The sequence below is a fragment of the Bombus impatiens genome, unplaced genomic scaffold (assembly GCF_000188095.3).
Source record: "Bombus impatiens unplaced genomic scaffold, BIMP_2.2 scf_0064, whole genome shotgun sequence".
NCBI classification, from domain to species: domain Eukaryota; kingdom Metazoa; phylum Arthropoda; class Insecta; order Hymenoptera; family Apidae; genus Bombus; species Bombus impatiens.
The window spans coordinates 1,333,608-1,353,353 of NT_176483.1; the positions used below are offsets into that span (position 1 = coordinate 1,333,608).

Below are 19,746 nucleotides of genomic sequence, written 5' to 3' on the forward strand. Positions count from 1 at the left end.
GATAAAAATATACTGCACTGTAATACATTATGTGCTACAGCAGTACAATTTAATCTTCATCTGGAAGAAAGACATAAAAGAGAGATATGTCAAATTTGTAATAGCTTATATTTTACAGATAAAGTAGTAAAACATTTAATATCCGATCACATAGTCTCAAATAATGTGTGTTTTAGAGAAAACGATGCTAATATTGAAATAACACAAGGAGATATAAATTCTCAAAATGATATAATAGAAATCCTTGGTGTAAAACGTTTATTGTCACTTTACGAATATCAAAGATTTGATACTATTGTAGAAAACAAATGTTTCAGTTGTATAACATGTTCAGAACAATTCTCAAATACTCAGCAATACAAAGTTCATTACTTAAAATATCATGATACAATCTGTTTATTGTGTAATATAAAATTTGAACACAATTTACAAGCACTTGAACATAAAATTAAAATTCACAAATCTATTGATTTGTATTTGTGGATAGCGCAGAAGCTAATATTGCAGTTAAGACAATATGGAAATACCACTGAAGATGTGATATTAAAATCTAATGAAATAAGAGTATGTTAAATAGCATATACTCGTAATTTTAAGTTATATTCTAACTAGTCTATACAGATATCCGTAATTCATTAAGGAAACGTATAAGTTGACTCATTAAGATTATTAATTCAGATAACCTATCAAATTTTAGTTACCTGCAATTAAATATAAAATTTTATATATTATACAACTTTTTGTAAGTATTTTTTATACAAAATAAATATTAATAAATATACTGCTGTAATCTTAATAATCTGATATTCTTTTATTTGTAATTATAGAAAGTACACTCAAGTATTATAAAATGATAATTAATATTCTGTTATAAAATTAAATTAAACTCCAAAGAAACACCCTTATTGGATATAAATAAAATATCAAGAGAGAAATCATGATATAATACAATTCTTTTGCTCTATTATTTTGTTCATAGTATCTGGATTTGTATCTTTTTTATTGTTTGAATCTTATACATATAATAAAATGATACAGATTATTTCCATTGTAAATCATTTGTTCAGTTTTTGAATAAAAATCTTGTTTACCAATAAAAATATAAAAAACTACATGGAAATTGAAATTTCCAAATTTGAAAGTAGTCGTAATATGTATCGATCAATTTAAATTTATCAAATAAATATATCTTATATCGATTAACCATAGTCATATTAGACAACTATTTATTCGTGTATTATTTCGTTAATTAAATTATTTAGTATATTTGAAATTTCCTTTAAGAATCAAGTAATTCTAAAACTTGTATCAAAATTCGCGCTGAATATACTACAGCGCTTAGCTTACTTTATCACTAGTCTTGTATGTATTTATACAATCGACTTTCAAATCAGTTCAGTTACTATCTCACGTCGATGTGGTTTTTACAAGTTTTGGACATTTCGAAATTGTATATGAAATAAATCCAGTTGAATATTAACGTATGTATACAAAATAAAAACAGTGATAGTTCTTTCATAGTTTAATAAAAGAATTTATATATCTTAGTGATTTAATATTAAAATAGACAACTGAGGTTTCACAATTTACCTCCTTCGTATTTAATTAGCAAAATCTTTTTAATTCATTACAATCGTATACAGTCTTTGACAAATTAAAATTTATCAATTACTACTTTATTCAATGTCTTTATATAAGATAAACATAACCACTGTTAAACATATAACGTTTCTGTTTATAAAACATATGCATTACATATATTAATAATCTTAAGTAACATATAAATAATCAACAATTTTATTAAAATCCATTACTATTTTTCAATTTACTTTCTTTTTTGAGGATATAATGTATACTTTTATATTATACAAAATATTGCAATATATATATTAGTTTACCTTTTAATAATAATAAGTTAGTTAATAAAGATACATATGCACTATATATTATATATTCTTTCTTACAGTTATAAGAGTATTAAAACATTAAAATTTATAAAGAAAAGATGAATATTTATTCAGGCCATTATTCTGATTATAAAACAAATTTGAGTACTATCCTATAGAAGTGGAATTAAAAGTTAGTCCAAAAGAAACAGTGATGATCAAGTATGACAGGTTCTTCGAAGATGGATACAAACAAAGAAACGGAAGAATCTAGTAATGTTCCAAATAATGTTGGAAATTCTGAAAGTCCAGATTCAATAGAGGTTGTTATTAAGGGATATAAATTATCATTTAAACAAAAGAAAGATTAACAAAATTTTATTTGAAGAACTGAATTTATTATATTTTCTATTTAGGTGGATAATTCGCGTACAGTTCTTTTAAAAATAGCAACATTATATGCAGAACGTCTTATGAATGATATTTGTCTTGTTGTTAATGGTATAGAATATCCAGCACATCGCCTTATACTTTGTGCTTCAAGTGATGTTTTCCAAGTAAGTAAATTTTAAGGTAGAATATAAAATAAGATAAAATAAAACACATAATTGTTCGTTATACAGGATGTCATTAAACTGGTAATGTAACTTAAAAGAATATGATTTTATTAAAAAAAGTAAATTAGTATAAAGTAACATTTTCCTCATGTAAATTGATATTAATAATTCATTCAGTATATTTAGTATATTCCAAAAGATATAAACGTATTGAATATAATTATGTTGGTAGTCCAGTAAAATTTTTTCTAGCAAATTTTTATATTAATAAACAGTAAGTCTTTAAGTGGAAGGTACTTCTGTTTTATTATTCATTCTTCATCATTTAGTATGATAAAGTAATAAAAGTAATTTATAGATACAACTTAATTCAGACATAAGTACAATGGTGTTATATACATATATTCAATGTATATTTATCATTTTATTTGAAATCAAAGCTTTTTATGGCGAAATGCTGTTATAATTTGTTGATTTTTTTCTTTCTGTATAGTTACTTTCTTTTAGGTGATACTAATTTAATAACGTATTTTGTACATATGATATAAATACTTATCCATGTAATTAAATTTTAGCAGTAAAGTAAATATTATGTAGTGGAATTTAATTTACTTATAAAATACGTATATTGTGCCAAATAATGATAGGTTGACATATTTCTTATTTCACTCATATATTAAAAATGATTAACTTTGGCATATCTAACAAGAATTTTCAAAATACAACTGAGTTGAGGACAAATTACATTTTACATTGCACTACTATGTTTTTCTATCTGACTTTATTTGTATTCAAAATGTGTTGAGAACATTATAAAAAAAAAGATCACCAAACAGTCACCTTATTTAAAATAGACCAACTGATACTATGTTTGGGCTCATTAAATTACAAAAGATTTTTAACTAATTCATTAACAACCTTTACATTGTAGCAAAATAAAGATTATGTAAATTTGAATTATTAAAAATAAAAGAGTTATAAGCAATTAAAAATTAATAAAACCGAACATTTTCGATCGCTTACCGAATTTACTCCAAGAACGCGTGACGTCACAAGTCAGTCGCGTCGTCTGCAATATGTACAAGTCAACACAAAGTGAGAATGATTTCCTGATTGTGAATCTAATAAACGCTATGGAAGTTCATGAAAAAAGAAATTATAAATGGCTTTTGTTCCACAATGTCAGAATGATTCAATAAAAATATCAGAAATGTACCGTTCCTGAAGATAGTAATCTACGAAAAGGCATGGTTTCGAATTGCTAAAAGAGATATGCCAAGGACAGCTCCAAATTTCTTTTGCTGTAGAGATTATTTTATTCACTATATATGTATTCATACATCATATTGTACATGCTAATAATTTGTGTTTTCCTTCTTTGTATTTTTCATTTGCTACAGTTTATATCCTTTTCAGTATGATACATACGTGTTCCTTTGGGTTCTCATTGTTTTAATAAATATTCTGAGTTTTTATCCCCAAATCGAATAATAATAAAAAATAAGTATACAGGTGATTTGACCAAAATACAAATATTTTCAGTAGCATCTAATTGAAATTGCGTGTTAGTGATCACTGCTAACATTGTGTCACGGCTGTGGTGTTTATAGATTCTTGACGATTTCCGTTCTCTCCGAGTTCGGAATTTTTTGAATATGTTATATTTGGTGTTTTTTGAATATGTTATAGAAATCAACATTTAGAACATCTTTTTATACATATAAACGTTGGTCGACCTTACTTTCCGAGATATTCGCGAAATCTGTCCGTATTAATTGAATTTTGAGCATAGTTTTGGGTCTGTGACAGCATCACTATTGGTCGCTGCCTGCGGGTCACTTATATTTTAAAAATGCGGTCACCGCCACACAATTGTCTTCACAAAAACTTAGTGTAACTCAAACCTAAATTTAACTGAAGTTTTTTGTAAACTTTTCGGAAATTGAGCAATGGTTATATATATTATATATATATATGTAGAAAAAAGTTAGTTAAAATGTTGACGATATACTTCAAAGTCATCGAAGCCGATGAAATTTTACATAATTACCTAACGTTATATTTATTATTATCTTTTTTGGTACAGCTAACATTTCAACATATACTCTAATTTTTCTTATTGCAGGTAATGTTAATGAGTCCTCAGTGGAGTGAGTCACAGGAAAGTAGAGTAACCCTCCAAGAAACGCCACAATGTGTACCTATATTTAGTGAGTTTTTGCGGTACTTTTATACTGGTCAAATAAGAATTAATTATGGAGTTGTTCTACCAATATTATCTTTAGCCGATAAGTATAATGTTAAGGATTTAATATCATTGTGCCTTGATTATATGCAAAATCATATTGCATTAGCTGCCATACACGGCACTCTAGTATCATGGTTACAGTATACGTCAAATTGTGGTCATCACAATATTACTCAAGCATGTCAAAATTTTATTAAGTGGAATTTGGAATTGGTGGCCAGAACTGCAGACTTTGGAAATTTTGATTTAGATATTTTAGTATCGTTGCTACATCAAAGTAGTTTAGTGGTAAAGGATGAAATGACATTATACAAATGTTTAGAATCTTGGTTGGATCATCAGGCAAATCGGTTGAAAAGTCAATTGTCGCACGACGAATTAGAAGCTACGTTAGAACAATTGGTAATAGCTGTGATGTCTCCTGTTAGATTTCCAATGATGTCTCCTCGACAATTAGCAGAATTACTTTTATTTCCTTTAACGAAAAAATACAAAGAATTCTTTGTAGAACGGATGTCTATAGGAATGTCATTTCATTCTGGTCAGCTGGATAAAGTTAAAGAAGTAAGTTTAAACGAAGAAGATGGTGCATTACTTTTTGAACCAAGATTATACACTATAGACACCTGTAGTTCATTACTTACGATAGAAAATTTTCATGGTTTACCCTCTTACCACACCAGAACGCTCGTATTTTCAAGTCATTCCTGTTTAGCAGAGTATGCTGGTGACCGCGCGTGTGAATGGGTTGTAGATATATATCCAAAAGGTGTTTGGTTTAAAAAGTTTTTCTTAATAGTGTGGCAAGGAACCGTAGAAATGCCCGAACATGTGAAACGTTCAGTTAGATTATCACTCACCTGTAAGGATCCATCTGTAAATAGTAATGCTGATATGCGTGTAAAAATAGGTGTTTTAATATATGGTTTACAGGATGGCGTTGAACATATTGCAAGAGTAACAGAAATTATTCACAGATTTAGTAAAAAAGAACGTGTTCTTAATTTGGACGATCTTTTACCGTTTGAGGAACTTAACCCGCAGCAGGGTTCCGTCTCGGAAAATACATCTCCTTTTCTAGTAGGTCCAAATAAAGATATGCTCAAATTACATATTGTTATATCACCAGCTAACTAAGACAGAGAGATTTCTTGGGTTGTATAAAATGAAATCTTACTACAGACTTTAAATATTTTGGACTCATACGAAGGATCATCTTTTTTAAGTTTGTCTTCAACGTATGTCCTAGAATTTTTTTCTTTTGATAAATCGACATTTTAATATTAGACTAAGATAAAGTTTTGTATTTAAATCGTAATATGCAATAAAATATTAAAAGATTTCAATGTTCCATGAATTTCCATCACATTAATTTTTTCTGGGAAAATTGTTAATTACTATTAATTATTCATTTAGAATAACATAATTTTTAAAGCGGACATCTGTGTATGATAGAATATTGTTAATTTACACTCTGTATAACAAAAAATTAGTGAGTTTATATTCATTTTATTGCAAGAACGAATGAAATCGATAATCATCAATATTTAATCCACCTATCTGATTTCGATTTTTTAATATCCTAAGTATATCTAGCAATATATTTAATATTAATATTAATATTTAATACATTATTATTATTTATATAGAAATTAAAATTTTTAATAACTTTTTCCTGTACGTGAAACCTGCGCTCGATCTTAATTTCCGAGATATTCGCAAAGAACTGTCGATACCATTAGAGTGAATTATTGTGTCTATAACTGTGCATTCGTTGCAAAGTATGTGTCAATATTTGTTGCCGGATAGAATAACATCCAAATCTAACAAGAAGATATGCCAATAAACTATAAAAAAAAGATAAGAATTAGGTTTGTTTTAAGCAGTAACCGAGCGGCGGTTTTATGTATAGGAGAAATGTATGTATTGTTAAAAATTTTAATTTCTACAACATTAAAAAATCCTAATCAGTGGAATGAGCGAGATATCGATATCAACCGAGGTATTTTTTTGTAAAAATGTTTTTTTTTTTATCTTTTATATAAATGTATTGCTTTATTACGAAAGCTATCTTAAGAAGGCCATAGAAAATATTTTAAAATTTTGTGCGTATTCGATTCTTTATTGTATATAAAATCACATTGATATCGTCGATATAGTAAATATTTGGAGGATTTTAATAGTAACTAAATACATAACTGAAGGGCAGCGTAGGTTTTGAATTTCAACATCAAGATGAATTATGCGCGATAGTTCTGTTTTACAAATCTTCATCGGTCCAAATGGATTAACATTTATGACAACGATAAGAAATATTTTGTAATATTCCATACATCGTAAGAGAGATAAATTTGTAATTATTCAAAATGAAAATTGTATATTTGCAGTACGTTTTCACATCACTATAATATAGTGATAACACACTAAACCACATGTAAAATTTTTTATTCAGTTAAATATATATCGTATGTTTCTTTAATTTATGGGAATTAATCAACCTCAATGTTTTTAAAATGCGTTTTTAAAAAACAGATTTTTTTCTTTGTTTGGTTATTCGTAACTAGAATATATAAAGATATTTATATTTTTTACTAATTTCATTTTTCAGAAGGATGAAATCTTTAGATTTTACTAATCACTATTTCTTATTTAAAAAAAGGTTCACTTTTTCTCGCTGATATTTTTCGTAAAAATTTTGAAAAATAATTGTTATTTTTTATTTTTGTTCATAACATTTATTGGCAATATATAAAGAAATTTCATCCGTTTTTTTTTCTTTTGGAAACGGGTATAATATAATGATAGAATATTCTCAAAAGGTAAAGGTTTAATTTGACAAGATTTATTTTAATTTTCTAAATGTTTGTACTTCCTCTTTCATTATGATTTGCAAATTCTTTTGGGTAGTGATTTCTACAAATATTAAAAAAAAATTCTCTTGAGATAGTTTCCATTTCTATAAACATTACATAGTAACGTATACAAATTACCTTTTTATTTTATGTTTATAATATATTGTACGTTTTACAATAGTTTACAATAATTTCTCAATTAAACGATTGAACTTTGTTTCACTGTTGTTATTTCTATATGCTCAGCTGATCTCCGTTCGATTCGATACCATCCATTTGCATTATACTTTTGTATTCCACGTGGTGTATCGTATATCCTTACCAAGTGTGTTAGTAAAGCATAAACATATGAGCGGTAGAGACATAGCCATTCGTTGACTCTCGAAAATATCTCATCGTACACATTACTTATCGAAAACCTACACTTTCACGGTTTTGAAGGGATTTACTTGTAACCACTCTGTTATGACATACGAATAAGAGAAAGAATAATCGTAATAAGTTGTTAGCACATTCATGAGTCATACTATTACACGAATGCATTCGCCAAAAATTGTATTAACGTAAACTAATCGAATCCTAATCTAATATTCGTGAGTCAAATTGCACATATACATACACACACACATACACATGGAGCACGTATACGTGTCGTACATAATCCGCCTGACGTCCTACTAATGTCTATAGTATTCTATTTTCTTTAAGATCACTGATATCCTTTTCTATTACTTTGTTCCTTTTTGCTATCTGAACGCCATAAGAAAATTATTTAAGAAAAGTCCTGTTCAAATCCATGAGAAAATAGTCTTTCGATAAATACACCAGCTCTGTTTCGTTTTCTTTGTTCCGGTTTTATTTTATTTTGTACTCTGTTTTATATTGGCTTGCGTGTGTAAAAAAACGCGTAGCTCGAAACTCTGAGACGGTCGGCTGGCTTTCGTCACTTTGTGCTTTTTACGAAGAGAACGCGAAAACACTCGAAGATGCCTTAAGTTAGGCCCCCTTCTTTACTGCATCACAAGTTGGCGGGCCTCAACGGTTTTACGATTGTAACGTCTAAGATACTCGTCCATTCTTTGTACAATCATTAACGCAGACGAACGTTAAGTATCTAACGAACGAAGAAGTATCATATACGCGATTTCAGTTATCTCGAATCAGCGTCGTCTTACACGTGTTTACAGTTCGGTCACCGATCATGGAACGATTCGTCGCAGCGCGACTAGCACGGTGTTCTTCAACCTTCGCGCTTTCTCATACTCCTTGCTTATCCTGCGATGCCCTATTTCTTTTATCTTGACGACACGTAGAAGAAACCGACACGTGGCAGGGAACGTTTGCATGTGTAAAAGTACCCTTCGCTTTTATTCCCCTCCCTTTCTCTCTCTAATTTTAGGAATCTTCATCTTATGGTATCTTTAAAATGAAATCTATCCAATTTACCCAATTTAAAGTAAGTGGCTTAATTACTTGGGTTCGGAAACATGGACTTCTACAAATTTCCTTATTCATCAAACACTGATTAAATTATATGAACCGTAATAAGTTTATATACTGTATTTATGTGTTATGCCGGCAACGAGATTCATAGCGATTGCTTTTAAGGTTCATCGAACTATCGAAAATCGCGAATTTTGGTTTAATGACGAATTCTAAGCGTCGCGAACGTATAATTTTTGGCCGACAAATTGTAAGAGGCGCTAATGTTACAGACGTCATGATGCCCCACGGCGAGCGTAAGATGATAACAATGCCCTGAAAGGATCTGTCCACGGAGTAGGTTAGACGATGAACCTTCTGGCAGAAGGACTGAATCGAGCAGCTCAGCGCATACCCCAGAGCCCTAACCGTTTTAGTGCCAGGGGTTTATCCGTGCCGGATTGTGCCATGCAGCGCGATAGCGCTTCGAATTGACGATCGTGACCAAACATCGCGACGCAGTTCACCACTGTACGCAAACAGCGAGGGCGCTGCTTGGCGTTAAAACGGTTAAAGGTACGATATCATTTAGAGAAATAAGTCTATGTCTAGATAAGTGAGTTCGAGTTCAGTTTGGGTTAGATTTCCATCGCATTCGTATTTGAATTAGATTTGGATTAAATTTCGATTACGTTAGACTTCGATAATTCAACTACAAGTAGTGATGATAGTCGTACTCATAAAATAATCGAATTAGCGGTCGACGAAAGAATAGATGAGAGAGGGAGAACGCTTCCACAAAGTGGAATGACGAGTTTGCCGATTGTCTATCGGAATTCCTATAGCTTCATTTTTTGCCATCATGGTAAAATTGACTCGATGGAATTGTCGAGGGAAACAACCCGAAAGCAGTACATTTTTAAATACGGCAGGTGATGTTAAAATTCAACTTTGGGTTCAACGTAGGAAGAATAAGATTCGTTTGTAAGAATTTATGTTCAAGACATGTTGAGTCAATATAAACGCTGAGCCAACGTTTATTGAGATTGATGGAAATAATTAGTCATCCAACGGTAACATGTTGCGCAAGGTAGAAACTATGGATGAATTTTATACGGATATGCGTGCAAAAGTGACGTCACGGGAATTCTTGTATATAATCGAAAAACGAGATTTAGTTAAAATGATATTTTGCGATTCTGCAACAACTTTTAATGAATTAAGGAAAAACGGTCGTCGTTTATCTGCTGAGAGCACAGTATGGAGGTAGATCTCAATGTATAATTTAAGAACGGCATTTCAAAGGATTCGTTAACATCATTACGCTTCAATCCCAAATTTATAGCGAATGCTGGGAGAACTTCTGGAGATCGCAGAAATTTATCGTGCACATTATGCACTAAAGGAGAAGAATATCGAGTAGCAGCTTTAAAACATTTGTATAAAGTCAAGATACATGCCCGAAAAAAGGATGAAGAGGAAAAATTGTGCGACTGAAGAAATCCGCCTTGGAATAAAATATGTTATTAATTACCTCCATTAATTCCTCGAGGTAATACGACAGTCGTACCTAATGGTGGCACATATCCTCCAATAGAGGAAAAGAGGAGGAGACTTTAATGGTAATTTCGGCTGAGTCATCCTTATAATTAATGTGAATTTAATTATTTAGGTTACAATATCAGATAGAGATATTAAAATATAAACTGCAAGCAAATTGTAAATCTTGTAAAAGAAGGTTCGAAAATATACTGATATATACTTGACTCTTGTACGTTTTGCCTCTCTCTGTCTTTGTCTCTGTCACTCTCCCCTCTCCTCCAATAAAGAAAGACTCCTTGATTTGCTATGATCCGCCTTGAGTGTATTAAATTTTTGGATTTTCGAATTCCCAGTACTATTTGGATAAAAAATAAAAAAGTCCTTTTTATAATAATGTATTTGTTGAAAATTTTAATTTTGATAATTATCGCTGATCATCGTGTTTACTTTTTGTTTACTTTTGCTACCTTGACCATCGTAATTTGTACGTTTTATATTGTTTTATATATACACATATGTGTACGTATGTACATATACGTATGTACATATGTGTTATACGTTCGTTAGACGCCACATGAGGCTTCTTTGTTCATCTTGACACGTGTAATTCTATGTGGGAGACCACGAATAAAAGGAGTCCATGTGGAGAAGGAAATTGATATAAATTGTAATAATCATAAGAGGATTCACCGATACACGTGCCAGTCTATCACCTAAAATAAAACCATTCATCTTAACGCGTTTTCTGTTCGTCACGTGGCACGTGACAAAACACATTTTATTAGACTATTAGAAGTTCAAGTATGATTTATTCCCTTGAGACTTGAATTACGTTTCGATATTCATATATGTAATATGTACTTTCATTCTTTAATAAACCACTAACTGGAATTGTTGTTTTATATTTAAACAACTGAAAAAATATACATCATGACCGTTTTGTGTTTGCAGTTTTCATATTGAACGTTTTTAGCACTAATTGCCAATGCACATAGTACTAACCCGCGTGATGTTGCTAAAACAAGCAAAATTTTAATGAGATTCTAATTTACATAACCTACACCAGTTTCTTCTAACTGATCAACAACTTTTAAAAATGTGTAAATACTTACTTGCAAAATATGTATACTTTGTTGTTATTTTACTATTTATCATAAACTGAGACGATTGTTATTCTATTTCTCGTAATTGGTATTATCCATGATAAACTAATTATAATATTTCTTAATCCAAATGCAGTCAAGTGAAAGTAGCTTATATGTTATATTTCATTTATTTTCATAGAAGGTTTAGAAAATATTTAGAGTAGGTATATACAGGGTGACCTGTAACTGTTGACACAATTGGCTATAGAGTGATTCTATGAGTAAAAGTAAGGCGGTAAAATGGAATAAAAAATTTGTACGTTTCATTTCCGAGAAAGTCGAGGTTGAAAATTTGATAAGTGTACTTGGCTAATTCCGGACTGAACAAGAGTAAATAATCAACAGGATAAGCTACGTGTAGAGATAAATAAACTATGCGCGAAAATAAATCAAGTTTAGAATACAATTTTTTCTTAAGATGCTTTTTTTCGAGAAAAATAAGTTTAAAAATTTATGTGTATCATCAGATCAGTTCTTAACTAACACGTTCAAACATTAGATTCTTGAAAATGACGGATTAACAAGAAAAATTTTATTTTACAATTTTGACTTATTTTTGCATATATAATAACCTCCATCCAAATTTAGTCTGTACTTAGCCAAGTTTACGTATATTGATCAATTTTCAAACTCGATAGTCTAAGAAACGAAGCGTCGTATGAAAGAATTTTATTCCACATTTTTTACTTATTTTTTCATAGAATCACTTTGTACCTAATTGTACCATTAGTTACCGACCACCCTGTATAAGGATATAACAAGTAGAGTGGATGATTCTTTTATTTTTTATGATTAAATGATTCTAGCTTTCTAAATCTGAGTACTGTATATAATTTATTTTATAATAATATAAGTCGATGATAATACAAAATAAAATAAGTAATAATTAAAATAATCGATTCTCTTTCGCGCTTCAACGATATCCAAACAAAATTTCAAACGTTCTTCTATTTCGTAGGTATAAAGATCATGTCAACAGTCACAATCGTCCTGAACAATAAACGAAGCTTACAAAAAGAAAAAAGAACGATAAGAACATTGATTGATCGAATGAAACTAATAGAATTACAGCAATTTTTCTAATAAGATAATTCCCTTAATACATTTGCATTCTTTCCGTATATCAATATTTATACTTCGCCTTCTATTTATACACACTGACTAGCTTAAAAAAAAAGCAAGATAAAATCGCACGGGGATTCCCTGAAAGACATTAACTAGAAATTGTTCAAGATACAAGTCATTCGTTCTTCGTTAGCGTTGGGAATGATACCGCATCGATATCAATTTACGAATTTTGATTCTACGTCGTAAGATCGTAGGTATCAAGAATAGTCGATACCTTTTCAATATTTAATATAAAAATTGATACTGCATGAAAATATTAATACTAATATTATACCCGCAAAGTAGAAATCAATCTACAGGATGTTCTAGTAATCATGGCACGAATGGTAAGAGGATGATTCTATGTGACAAAATAAGTAAAAAGATGAGATTCAACTATCAGACTGTCCTAATTATATCGATCGAATTTGAAATTAATTTGAAAGAGCATATAGAAGCTACACGATATGTATTTAGCGCGAGTATATAAATACATATTTCACAGAGATCGCAAAAGTATTTAAGATATTTCGATTATCTATTATATTAATAATGTATAAACTTCAACATTCGACGGAACCATTTTTGAAAATGATGTGTTCGAGATAGTTCTTCATACTGTATACTGATTTTTCATTAAATATACGTTTGCGATGAATATCCCGTAATTTTTATACTCTGTATGCATTTTTAGATTGATTTCAAATTTAACCTATATAACGAAGATAGCCGATTCTCATCTCATTGATAATAAAATTTCAAAATGTTTTATATAACAAACACAATATACGTATAACAGTCTTTTGTGGTAAATGTTCTAATATTTTCGTGAATTGTTCGAGTATCATCGATATGCATCGTATCAATCCCATCACTGACTACAAGTCACTCGTGCTTGTTACCTTTGAGTTCCTATAAGAAAGGGAGGGGACAGGGAGACAGGATTTCGTCCAGTGAACTAGGGAGAAAATGGGCCAATCACAGCGGCTCGGTGGTTCGGGGTTCGGGAGAGTTCGGCTGGGACGAGGTAAGCACGAATGACTTCGTGAATCTTTCGCAATTCGCTTCAGTTCGTCCAGCAGAGAAGCAACGCTCGTTTCGCGACGATGTTCTTCACGCTGCAGTTTATATCTACTGTATATAGGCAGCTTTAGGCGGGTTAACACGCGAAATTTTTTTCAAAAATTTTCAAAACATAACCTCAAATACATGACTCGATACATTTCACACGAAAATATGTAAAGTGGTGCGTCAGGTTTCCAAAGTTTGTGCTTGGCGGAATTGTTTGACAGTTTTCCAAACGAATCCTCGTGAAGCAATCCACAAGCTGCATGTCGACCGAAACCTGCTTCGTCCAAATGGATTGATCTTCTCTACTTCCGAAGAAATTTTGTTTGGTAAGTGTCTACTTTTACTTTTCAGTTAGACTTCTCAATTGTATAAGGTGTCCCAGAAATCGTCATACAATCCACAAAGGGGTGGTTCAACGTGAAAAAATAAATCGAAAATATATGTAGAATAAAATATTTCATACCAAACTCCATTTTTAGTAAAATCGAATTTTAAAATTCGTTTAGTGTACAATTTGGCTAATTACTGACTGGATTGAAATAAACAACCAGCAGAAAGTTATACTATATGCGAGAATAAATAAAAAGTGTGGAATCAAATTTTCCCGTTCAAGGTTTAATACACCATTCACAAGAAAATAGGATTTGAAAGTTTGATTAAGAATTCGCTTGATACACGCGTACTTGATCAATTTTCAAATTTCGTTTCCTCGGAAACTACTTTCACACATAGTTTGTAGAACAATGTCCTATTGATTATTTACTTTTGTCCAGTTCAAGCCAATTAGCCAAGTTCAAATTGTACTTTACAAATTTTTCTTCAAAACTAAACATCGTATGAACAAATTTTATTTTATATTTTCGATCTATTTTTTTACGTAGAATGTTTGTCTGCCTATCGAACCACGATTGTTGGATCACCTTGTGTATATGATACATGAAGATTGACAAAGATGGTTCTTTAGTATGCTGGAATGAATATCTTTAGTCTCAGATCATATAACGGAAGAAATGATAATATGTACGCTTTGTGAGATTTTTTTATAAAATTTATAACATGATTCCATCGTGTTTTTCTTCTTGTATTGCATTTCTGTATTTCAATTTAACACGAAAATATACATACGTAGCGTAACTATATCAATAAGTTGCCTTTTTATAGTTATATAAGCATTAAAGTAAATAATTCTAGGTGAAATTAGAAAATGTATTTAATCGAATCGCTCACTGAGCATTAACTATATGTAATTTTGCATTACATAGTATAGAAGTTACATTTAGTGCAAATTAGGAAATATTTTTAACCGAATTAATTACTTAGCATTAGCTATGTGTAATTCTGTGAAAACTATAGAAATTGTTAAAATTAGGAAATATATTTAATTGAATGAAACATGCGTTATAGAAGGTGCATTTAATGAAACATAGCTTAAGAATGCATTTTATTCTATGAATTAGTGATTTGGTAGTTTTCCATCAACATTAAGTAAGCTTCCGATTTAATATTTTGTTATCGGTGAAAATATGTAATTTGTATTCCTGTCGTTGACGTCTTTCCTTGCGAACAATGACTTTCATTCTATTGCCACGCGTGCATAATAGAGGTTTGTCGCAGCGTGTACGGTAAACGTTTTCGTGCTCATCGGAGAAGCACGAGCATCCTGTTATGCCCCTACATTGCCAGCCATAAGTCATCGGACTCGAACAAAAAAGTCGACCAAACCGAAAATCTTAGTTTCAATCAATCGAATTAATGTAGGCGGAAAATAAGTTTTTGGAAATGTTTATATTTATTTTTGAATTTAATATTAATAATTTGTATAGAAAAGATTTTTTATTTGCATACATATGTATATATAAATTTTTTTATCGTATGTAATTTTTATAGTAGTTTTATAATATTGTATTTTTAATTATTATATAAGATAGATCGAAACATTATATCTTGTCTGTTATATCATTCGATTGCGAAAATATTCGATTATTTCATAGAATTTTTTTTACTTTTGCTTTACTTTCTTTTATATTTGTCGATATTAACGATATTTCTTTTAAACAATTTTTTACTCATTACATGATATTTTTTTTCATGCATTTTTATAAAAAGATTTCTCAAGTTATACAATATTGTTTTGTTATTTCTAATGACGATCACATTTTTTTCTATTTCTGATCATTTATATTAAATTATAAATTAAAATTAAATTATATATGAGAATTTTTCGCCATTTTACTAGAAACCTATCTAACTATATGTGTAACAACTTATGGACGGTAGTATATATCGCTAACTACATACAGTACACGTTTAGAAAGTATAAATTTTTGCTGGATTGCGTAATTCATATTCAAGCATATTGATGACCTTTGGTTCTTCTTAATGGTTCTTATACGTTATGTAGCACCAAAAAATTTGAGATTACATGTATATTTTTGTTAACTGAGATTATTAGAATATATTTCGCTTATCGTTGACATTCTAACTTAAATGGAACTTTACAAAGTATTTAATTTAGAAAAAATTTTGCTACAAATATAGTTCCGTGTTTTAGAAAAAATAATAATAAAGGAAGGATTAACTGTAAATCTTTAACGATGTAGTACGTATCATGATAGTGACATCAGATGTTTGAAGTATCCATAGAGGGCTTCTTCGCTTTTTAAAAATTTTCCATGTGGTACTTCAAAGAACGAGATGGGCGAATATATCTAGTCGAAATTTAAGTGGGCGTTGCGTGATTCGTCGAATCAATTGTTTGAACTGCTTGAAGAAATTCGATCCGTTCCAGCTAAGCAACGAGATTGCTATATTATTCATAAGTTCGAAATTTTACATTACATAAAATGTACTTACAAAGAATCGAATTTTTGGTTTTTAATTTCAATTGTTTGTCAAAATCCAAAATATGAACAATTAAGTCACCATTTCAGTTCTATTAACTTTCTTTCTAGTTTCTGGATTGATCCCGTTTGAGGATACAGAAAATTGCAATAATAAATTCGAACGTAATAAATAACGATATACTAGCAATGTAAACGTACGTCGAACGATTCAATAATCGGTAATTTCTGTAATTTCACGAGTTGTTTTCGACTAATCTTCCCTCTTTGATTCATTATCATTATTATTTTTCATTCTTTATATAACAAATTAAAAATAATGATATTAACCAATAACGTTATTTATTAGAATTTCATAATAAATTTGATACATTAGGATATCTTAAAGTACATTATTGGCTGTTTATCAAACACCCACATTTTCTAACTTTGAGTTATTAGCGAATACGGAATTCTTTAATAACAGTTAAATTTTACGATAATGTTGCTTCAACATTTGGGTAACGTCATTTTCAATGCTTTCATTTTTAGCTTTTGAGGTTATGTTTATAAATATCCTGATTCCTTAACCAACCTCGATGTCTGCTTTACCATTAGAGCTTGCGCGTATTATCCTCCTGTCATGAAAATTTTGTTGTTCGAATGGTAGAACAAGTGCCATTACTTGCTTTTTACAATCGAACCTCGATAAGTCGAATCTCAAGCAAAGAGCTGAAAACTTCAAGTTGCGGAGGTTATGTCTAATCGAGTTTTTCGCTAATAGAGGCTTCGTAGACTATTGACGTTCTTCAAATCGTATAAGATTTCAAATTGTTTCTGTATTACCCGACTTCAGTCGAAGCCTTTCTAGCCAACCGAGAACCTTCTGCTGATCTTCTAGCGTTACAGTCGTAAGTCTGTTATTTTCCTTTCTTCGTACGAACCACGTGCTTTCGAAGTGGAAAAAACAATTATCGTAGTTGAACTCGTGAATCCGTTGAGCATACCGAGAAACGAATAAAATTCACTGATTCACTTCCTCGTGACCGAAGATCGTGACCAGTGTTTGTTACGTATATATTTAAGTAACAGATTGGTTAAAAGTTGATATTCCGCTTGCTTTTCGCGCATTAAAAGAATAAACTTATGTAGAAATATTTGTTTTGAAAATATCACGGTTTCCTCGTTAAATCGTAAGCTTGCATTTGAATCGAATGGGGCGGAAGTGAAGTCTGTTGCATGTATATGATATATGAAATGTTTATTGCAGAGTTGGATGTTATTCGAATACAAATTTCCAAATAATTTTTTACAAATTATTCCAGAAACATTTCTCAGCAGGAATTTTCGAACACTTTTAAATAAATCATTGAAACGCAACTTCGATTTAATTCTAAGCCAAATAATTTTTCAATGAAGGTTACAGACGAACGAAATTATTTGGAAATAACGAATAATTTATTATTCGAATAAATTAGCGAAGTAACGAGTTAAATGTGCAACGTAAACCATGATATTATATGGGTGGCTGACGATGAATTGATTTGCGTGTATCGTTGGCCACAGTTCAACGTTCCCAACTGTTGTGACATTGTTTTAATAATTACGTGAATATCTCAAGCGGAATGTTTCAGGGTTTAAGCGATAAATGAGGTATTTCGAGTGGTTCAGTTTTACAATTCTTAAATTAAGTATTGCGACAACGAATTAGGTGACGAAAATTAGGTGTTAGGTATACGAACATTGAGGTAGTATTTTTAAATTCCATATATGTAAATGTGAATATTAAGTATGATAAACTTAGTAATAATAGGAAAAATAATTAATGACAAGGAAAATCGATTTTATCCGTATGAGAAATTAATTTTTAATTTAAACTTAATTGTAAGTCAGTTAAAAATAGTAAAAGAGTATTATTATAACATATATTTGTTTTATTAATAGAAATAAGGTAAATAATAATTATAAATGTTATTCTGAAAGCACTGAATAAGCTGATTTGCATATTAACAGGATACAGGAAAAATGTAGCAATAGACTAAAAAGTAATAATAAAATGAAGCAATTTTTTTATTTATAAATACCATTATATGTTATCATAGTATATACATAAAATATTAGAGACTTTTGGCAAAATTAATTTTTTACCCGTAAAGGCACGAACGAAATTCACGAAAAAAATTAATGTTTATATTTTTCTTAATAACAGATATTCTTCTCCATTTTTGGTTCTCAAATATCGTTACGTTTATTTTACTTTCAAAAATAGAATTCTTAAGAAACGTTCATCGAAAAAGAACTTACAAATTGCTTTAATTAGAACTAATTGAGACACGCTTGTATGTGTTCAGCTGTTCCTTAAAATATCGCAGAAATCGCAGAAAAATGAAAAAGGTGACACTTTGACATTCAATGCTTGGAATCGTTCTCGTATTTCATCCTACTGACGTCATAAAAAAGTTTTATGCCATTTTTTTAAAGAGTAACATAATTGACGTCCGTATCTACCTCTCAACCTTATTCATCTGAAATTGGACCTGAACTTGTTATTAAATTTTGAATATTAAGAATTACAAAAATTTATAATTATTGCACCTCGAAGCGCATAAACAGAAAGCTATCGTAGACGTATTGTTGGAAAAATCATAAAACACATTCATCTTCCTGAATAATCTTTCTGAAAAAGACGTCCCCTGGTTATGCTGTATTGTACATATACGTGAAATAAAATGTTATAAACCTTAAGTATACTTGTCTGTACTGATTTCTCATAAGCCATAAATGACCTAATATCTATAAGTGGAAATGTATATAACATTGGTGGACTGGAAGTGAGAATTTCCACAGGCTGGCACAGATAAAAGTATGTACAAATCGAGGGATTCGTTGAAAATATGTCAGCGATATCGGAAGTTATCAAAAGTCGACGATGTACGAAACTGGAAGAATTTTTCAGATAGAAATATTTGCGTGTATATTTTGACGAATGCAAATTTTGACACGCCATTAATCAGCAATAATAAATTATAAATTTGTATTTCGTATATTTCACATTATGGGTTTGATTACATAATGAAAATTAACGTAGGCTGCTGTT

General features: G+C 30.2%; 2 protein-coding genes across 7 annotated transcripts in view; both read left to right on the plus strand.

The window, feature by feature from the left end:
• The first annotated feature begins 1,360 nt into the window (after window positions 1-1,360).
• Window positions 1,361-6,079, plus strand: LOC100744477 (BTB/POZ domain-containing protein 17). Of its 6 annotated transcripts, none has more exons than XM_012393946.3 (4): window positions 1,361-1,485; window positions 1,967-2,209; window positions 2,303-2,443; window positions 4,569-6,079. In XM_012393946.3, exons 2-4 carry the CDS (start codon window positions 2,111-2,113, stop codon window positions 5,826-5,828), a joined length of 1,500 nt encoding a protein of 499 aa, XP_012249369.1. In that variant the 5' UTR covers window positions 1,361-1,485; window positions 1,967-2,110; the 3' UTR covers window positions 5,829-6,079. The 6 variants fall into 6 exon arrangements, with proteins under 6 accessions (XP_012249369.1, XP_033180638.1, XP_024228142.1 ...); XM_033324747.1 differs by having other exon boundaries at window positions 1,362-1,481; XM_024372374.2 differs by lacking the exons at window positions 1,361-1,485; window positions 1,967-2,209; window positions 2,303-2,443 and adding an exon at window positions 3,421-3,538.
• Window positions 6,080-13,802: 7,723 nt separating this feature from the next.
• LOC100744600 (muscarinic acetylcholine receptor gar-3) overlaps window positions 13,803-19,746 on the plus strand; it is a 36,916-nt gene continuing 30,972 nt past the window's right edge. The window contains exon 1 of the mRNA XM_012393935.3: window positions 13,803-14,156. The gene's annotated coding sequence lies outside the window, so the exon portion shown is untranslated. The remainder of the gene's footprint in view (window positions 14,157-19,746) is intronic.

Bases quoted from the DNA above. Each gene is read 5' to 3' on its own strand.
- LOC100744477 (XM_012393946.3), top strand. From the start codon at position 2,111: ATGACAGGTTCTTCGAAGATGGATACAAACAAAGAAACGGAAGAATCT. The intron at 2,210-2,302 runs GTTGTTATTAAG...TTTTCTATTTAG, and splicing joins AAAGTCCAGATTCAATAGAG to GTGGATAATTCGCGTACAGT. The intron at 2,444-4,568 runs GTAAGTAAATTT...TTCTTATTGCAG, and splicing joins CTTCAAGTGATGTTTTCCAA to GTAATGTTAATGAGTCCTCA.